The sequence below is a fragment of the Meleagris gallopavo genome, chromosome 6, assembly GCF_000146605.3.
Source record: "Meleagris gallopavo isolate NT-WF06-2002-E0010 breed Aviagen turkey brand Nicholas breeding stock chromosome 6, Turkey_5.1, whole genome shotgun sequence".
Lineage (NCBI taxonomy): Eukaryota > Metazoa > Chordata > Aves > Galliformes > Phasianidae > Meleagris > Meleagris gallopavo.
Genome location: NC_015016.2, coordinates 37180961 through 37188163, shown reverse-complemented (window position 1 = coordinate 37188163; position 7203 = coordinate 37180961). Strand labels below are relative to the sequence as shown.

The following is a 7203-nucleotide window of genomic DNA, read 5'->3' as shown; positions in this document are numbered from 1 at the left end:
AAAAAAAAAACTGAAACGTGATGTTAACATTTGGGAATGCATGCAGATGTGCTACATGGTATAAAACACATTGAAGGTATCAAGTGCTGGGGCGAGTCTGCCTAGTCATAAGTAACGCATGGGAAGTGCGGGGAACCTGTTTGTGCTGTGTGCCATCCACCAGCCTGAGGTCACATCCAGCACTGGGTCTCCTCGGGAGCTAGAAGTAATGCCTCTTGGGTAAGGGCTGCTTTGTCCCCGCCCTAGAGTGATGGAATCACTGGAGTTGGAAGGGACCTTCGAAGGTCATCTAGTCCAACTCTTTGCAATGAACAGTTCAGGTTGTTCAGAGCTCTGTCCAGCCTGACCTTGAATTTCTTCAGGAATGGGACATCCACCACCTCTGTGGGCAACCTGTGCCAGTGCCTCATCATCCCTATTGTAAAGAACTCCTTCCTTATGTCTGATCTAAATCTCCTCTCCTTTAGTTTGAAGTAATTTCCTCTTGTCCAATTGCAACAAATTCTGTTAAACAATCTGTCCCTTCCTTCTTACAGCCCCCTTTAGATACTTGAAGGCTGCTCTCAGGTCTACCTGGAGCCTTCTCTTCTTGAGGCTGAACACCCCCAGCTCTCTCAACCTGTCCTTGTAGAGGAGATGTTCCATGCCTGGGATCATTTTTGTGGTCCTGCTCTGGACACACTCCAACAGTTCCACATCTCTCCTCTGCTGAGTACTCCACATCTGGATGTAGTACTCCAGGTAAGTCTTTACTAGTGCAGATTAGAGGGGCAGGATCACCTCCCTCTATTTGCTGGCCACACTTCTTTTGATGCAGCCCAGGGTATGATTGGCTTTCCGGGCTGTGAGGACACATTCCAGCTTGCCATCCAACAATACCCCTAAATGCTTTTTGACGGGATGCTGTGCTCTATCCTTTCATCTTTCAGCTTGTATTTGTAGTAAAGGTTGCCTTGACCCAGGTGCTAGATCTTGCACTAGGTTTCTCGAGCCTGTCCAGGTCTCTCTGGATGGTCTCTTTTCCATCCCTCAGGTGTGTCAACCACACCGCAAAGCTTGTTGTCATCTGCAAACTTACAGAGGATGCATTTGATCCTACTGTTGATGTTTCTGATGAAGATATTAAAGGGCAGTGGCCCCAGTACTGACCCCTGAGAGACACCGCTTGTCACTAATCTCCATCCAGACATTGAGCTATTGACCATTGGGTACGATCTTGCAGCCAGTTCCTTGTCCATCAGTCTACTTATCAGATCTCTATCTTTCAATTTGTAGAGAAGGGTGTTACTAGGGACTCTCCCACCTTCCTTCTAACAGTGTTGTCCCCAGCCTTGACCTTCACTAATCTGTGTGTTCAGAAGGTACTATAAACCCTTTCTCATAGTTCCTGGTGTCTCTAGTCCCCCAAAGGCTGCCTGATAAGCAGGGCAAACAGCATGAATTTCATACAGCTACATATGGTTCTTGCCTTGGTACAAGGCTGCTATCTACCCCTCAGAAATCTACTTTTCCTTCATCTATGAGCTGCAGATTGGCACTGTGGGCTTAGGCAGAAAATGCAGATACAAGATATGATCTGGAAAAAAGCCCAGAGTCTCACACTGTGTGTGCCCAAGAACGTGAAACAGGCCTGGCCTTTTATGGCTTCCCTGGAACTGGTTTGGTGCAGAGGGAAAAGCAGGGGACTGTGTTTCCATTTTTTGGGAAAATGGGAGCTTCATTTGGAATCCTAGTTTATCTTCAGAGAATCTTCTAAGAAGTGATTGAAAGAAATTCAAGAAGAAAATACATGCATATGGAAGTTTTCATATAAATGAAATGCAGATTTCCATATTGATTCAGCTGATACATCTTGTGAGAAGAACTTTTCAAATGTTGTCTGTACGTTTTCATGGGTTGGGAATTTTCTAGGCTTGTACTGCCCCATGGTGCGTCTTCTGACTACCATGCTGTCCAAGAATGAGAGGGATGCAGTCCAACCCTTTGCTTTCATGTGACTGGAGAAGTAAAAGTACATTTTGGGAACTTTTTAGTCTTCTTTGGTGCATCCTTAGCCAACATTTGACCGCATTTGAAATGCATTTCTAGTGTGCTGATGGTTACTCTTTTAAGGAGTGATTTTTCATCTGACCTCACACCGAGCTTATGTCATTAGATAAATTCCTATCTAACAACGACATCAAAAGTCTTCTACTCCTTCTTTATCCAGCTCAAGCCAGTTAAACTTCTGTATATAGTTATGTAGTGGAACTCAGCCACTAGAGTGATTAAGGAAGGAGTTTATGATCAATCAAGCAGCTAGTTAGATTATAAAGCTGTTTGTATCTGTTATCCACACCCAGTAGTTATTGCTAATAATATTATGAAGAACATAAGATATCTTTTTGTTCAAGAGTGTTTTTAAACATTACACTGTAGTTTATGGAAATCATTTATTCTCCAATATGTCTTTGTGGTTTTGTTTATTTGGGAATTTCTTTTCACCTTCTGAAGCTTTATGACCTTGTGTCATCTGAGACAGACTGGGCCACAGATCAAATCTGTTGTGGTGATTCCTTTGTCTCCTGTTTCTCATCATGTGCATTTTTTCTGACAGGGTTCTTGGAACGTTCCTTGTCCTATCCTGCGTACCAACACTATTAGAATGCATCTTTCTTCCTATGTAATTGAGTTATCATAGCTAATTAAATGTAATTATCACTATTTATAATAAATTAGTTAATATTTTTTTCATTTCATTGTTCTAAATGAAGTTGAATAAGGCTCTATCTGTGCTGTGAGGACATTTTCCTTAATGCATTTCTATTTTTGAAAGTTGTCCAGTCTCAATCTTTCTCTGGCACTACCTGAGTGAGATGCAAGTGTTGTTTTGTTTTGCATGCATTACTCATGAAGCCAGCTTACTAGCTAGTAAGATAGTTAATAGTCTGGCTCCATGGAAATTTCTTCTGGCACAAGTAAAGACAAAACACAGGGGTGGGAATGTATTCGATGGTTTCAAGAATGGCAGGTAACTGTGTGAATCAATAAAGACATTTTCCACATCTGTTTTCTCTCAGGGTTATGGCTGGTACATGGAAAACAAAGAGTTGTTTCCTGTGGTACCCATCAGTCAGGGTGTGGTGCTTGTGCACCCACATTTTAATGACTGGCTCCTGATGAAAGGATTTGCTGTGCTTCTCTTTTCATAGCTGTGCACTCCTGTCCCCCCCCCCTTCCTTGCCAGCAGCTCATTGGGCTGCTGTAACAGTGACCTAAATTTGTAGAAAACTGACTGTACAAAGAGAAGCACGTGGCTCTTTGTCTGCTTAGTTGTCTAAACTCTCGGATTTGGACTAGATAAACTGAACAAGTGAAGGGGAGTGGCAGATTTTGGGAGAGGTCAGCAGCTGCCATTTTCACCAGCAGATGGTTGTTCCATCGGTTTAGCCCCGGAGGCAAATTGAAGGGCTCAAACGCTTTAAACCACAATGATAAATTCACTGTTCTGCATATTGTCCCTGCCCTTGTACAGCAACGGTACTTGGGGACAAGCTATAAGGTGATCAGGGTTAACACAGAGAAGATTAGTTGTAATCTGATTCAGCTTTCCCAGTCGAGCAGACGATGCAGCCTTGTGATGCTGTGCTGGCAGATGGAGGTTGTGCAGGGTCATTCAGCAGCGGTGGCACTGCCCACTTTTCATTCTAGTATTTACTGACTTGTGCACGTTCAGTGTCCTCTAGGAAGCAGAGAGACAGCTTCAGGATGAACCTTCTGCGCTGGGTGAGGGCTGTGTCCCTGGGATGCTGCATTCCTTCTTTCTCAGGCAACAGTGAATGAAATTTGGCTTCATGTTGAACATCTGCACCTATAACAGCAGTGAGCCTCTAAAATATTACTCAGGTGCTATTCTGTTTCTTCTCGACTAAGGCACCACCTTGTGGTGCAGATCAGTGGACTGGCAGCTCTAAAGCAAGGTTGAGTGCAATCTGTGGATGTAAGGTTTCACATTTGTGAGGTATTTCGTAGATAATCACGAAGACCTCACAATTTTGAATGTAACCGTGGCTGTACTGGAATCCTGCTGTTTTACATGTTAAATTTTCTAGAATTTATCTGTATTTACTCATGGTTGGTTTGTGTTGTTTGATGATTTGGTAATTGATTGAAATCTGTTCTTTGTATGTGTATATTCTTGAGCAAGTTGATAATTTGGGAGTGTCACTGTACTGGTGTGTAACTGTGAGGTGATGGTTGCATCATGCTGTGCTTCAGCAATGTGCCAAATGGATTGGGATACTGGGGAGAGGATAAGAAACAAAAATATTACTAAATCAAGTTGTGGAAATCCGTACTCATGAGGTTTCTTATACATGCCTAACAATGTACTTGACTTTTTGTAACTTTCACTGCTTTTGAAGCAAATTAAATGAATTAATTGAGCTGCCTTCATTTAATCTGAGATGAAGGGTTTTGTCTGCTTACTGGTAGAACTGATTCTATTTATATTTATTCCCTAGTAATAGCTGGTGCCACAGGAATGTTCTGAAGGTTTTTAATAATGCTTTTGAGGGGATGCATGGAGGAGAATAGTGGAATTTCTTGGGGATCAAGATCCATTGTTCTCTATGGGATTACCAGTGGTAGGATAAAGGCTTTTTTCATAGAACAGAAACAGATGAACTGGTCTTACAGGACACTTCCCAGAGTGAGTTAATACAATGCATGGATTCATGCTGTCAGCAGTTGCATTTTGATTAGTTTTGAGTCTAACATGAGAATGTATAATTGAGAAAACAACTCTGATTTTTCAGTAGGAAGCAGCATCTTCTGGTTTGCTTGTATTCCTTTTATTTCCATCCTGGTTGTCTTTGTTTCTTTGCCTTTATCAGGAGGAGGAATAAAAATCAATAGTAGAACTCTACACTGCAAAAAGAGAAAAACAACAACAACAACAACAAAAAGCTGTCAGATTTCATAGGGAAAGCCCTGGTAAAAGACACACAAAGGGAACACCCAATCTATGCATATTTAGTGAGTAGTAGAATGGACAGGAAGAGTCCTACAGTGGTGCTATATTTCCATTTTTTAAATCACGAGTGCTCTACCAATATGATTCAGCTGTATGTATTTCTCTGAGTAATTCTCCAACCTGCTTCTGACCATCTCCTTTTTTCCACTTGTACTAAATGAATAATAAACCATCATGCTGCACCAACATAATTACCCTCATAGCAGAAGAAGGTTCCACTTGATTATTTTCTCTTTCTACAACTTTCTGAACAAATACATGCAGGCAACAAACCATGGTTGTTAGTGGGAAGTCAGACCTACTGAATGTGACACAAATAGACTGAATGTTTGTCTGCAGTGGATCTAATGTATGGTATTGACTCTCCTGAGGCCAGGCCATTACAGCTGTGTTCACCTATTGAAATAAACTTTCTGTCCTATTTTGCAAGAGAAGCTGAGTGCTATGGGTATAAGGCATTCAACTGAAATTCAGAAGACTCGAATTCCAACCTCTACAGAAAATTTATCTGATTGTTTTCTAGACAGGTAATACGTCAGTATGAGGTATTACTTTGCATATGATTGTCAGATGCCTCCTCTTTCTATCCTTGATTCATCTTTTGTAATTACATGGTAAAGGTGTTATCTCCTATGTTGTCTGAATAATACATTGTATGACACAAACTTAATGCCTATTTTAATATAAACAAGCCATTGTGAGAAATAATGGTAAAATTAAGCAAGAAGAGGAAAAATCCTAATAAAAGGGAAGCACAGCAGCAAGACAGCTAGTACTATTTACCCTCACCAAAAATTTGTTGGGAAAGTAAATGTTCTGTATTTTACATTTATAAATTTCTCGTTAATATATGGAATTCCAAAAGGTATCCTCATTTAATGCCTAAGGTTTCATGTTGAAAAAATGCTAGAGCTGTTTTTTATTTTTTTGTCTGTTTGTTTTGTTTCTGTTTTGTTTTGTTTTTTCTTTTTCTTTTCATTTAGTTCTGTAGATAGGCATTTAGTGTTTAATGCTGCAATGATATAACTCTATATTTTTTATTTTTAAAGAAATGAGTGCTTTAGCCATGTGATGATGAGACTGATGCACAATGCCTGATCAGGACAAAAAGCTGAAGAGCACAGAAAAAGCAACAGACGAAAAACCTCATGGGATTTCTATGAGGTATAGTATCTGATGTCTTACTTTGTTTGAACTTCAGCAGAACCCGCGTGGAATTTGTACTAGCTGCCAAAGCAGAATGCTTTAATTTGAAATGCAGTATAAACATGACAACTGTTACTCTGGTCACAAAGTTTATTTACACCTCTGTTGATTTAAGGCATTCTGGTGAGGTTCTAAATTCTTTTCCATGCAAAATGAGGACAGTAGACAATTTTATTTTCTGTCAGTAGCATTGTTTATTGATTTTCTTTACTCTTAAGAAGTACTTTTATGTAACTATTAATATATTATATACTATGCTGTTGTGTTTTGTTCTAGGGACTATTCTGACCTTCAAAGACTTCAGTCTATCTTAAATGCTCCATCAAGTAAACAACAGGTATAATATATATATATTTAAATAATAATAAGTTATATAAACACAATTATATAATTATATACATAATATTTATATAATAATAGCTATTATTAAACATGCTGTATAACTGTATAATCACAAATACAGTTGACTATGGTTTGTAGCACATGCTTGTGATATTGTTGTGTTCCATTATGATTAATTGTGTTAGTAAAATCTTGTGTAGTGTATGTGGTGTCCTTTTTTTTTCCTTCCCCCTTGGCAATATTATAGCTTCTCTGTGAGATAAATCCTACTCAGAAAGTTTGGAAGAATGAAGCTGAGCCAATTCCTGTGCTATTCTGCCATAATCATTATTTAAACAGGAAAATTATTTGTTATAATCTCGAACACATTGTATTCAGGTACTAACAGACGCAGTCAAGTAGCCTTGTGGATTAATTTTCTTCAATGCCCTTCCAAAATTTCTGTAGAAGGTAGGATTAGAGATTTATTAGTTACAATATATAATAAAGTAACATGTAATAAAGTAAGAGTAATAAGGAACAGAAAATTAAAAACCAGCATTTTAATCATAAGCAATTCGTCTTCAGAGAATAATAATTCAGCTAAAACTCTTCTGGGCATAAATATAAGTGCTTGAAACTTTTAGGATATTGTAAAATCT

The 7203-nt window shown here is 39.2% G+C and overlaps 1 protein-coding gene across 2 annotated transcripts in view; it reads left to right on the top strand.

Annotated features, from left to right (window-relative positions):
* NEK10 (NIMA related kinase 10) overlaps positions 1 to 7203 on the top strand; it is a 93924-nt gene that overhangs the window by 444 nt on the left and 86277 nt on the right. For both annotated transcript variants that reach the window (XM_031553945.1, XM_019616525.1), the window contains exons 2-3: positions 6064 to 6178; positions 6497 to 6557. In XM_031553945.1, coding sequence (XP_031409805.1) covers positions 6105 to 6178; positions 6497 to 6557 — 135 coding nt within the window. In that variant the 5' untranslated portion in view covers positions 6064 to 6104. The remainder of the gene's footprint in view (positions 1 to 6063; positions 6179 to 6496; positions 6558 to 7203) is intronic.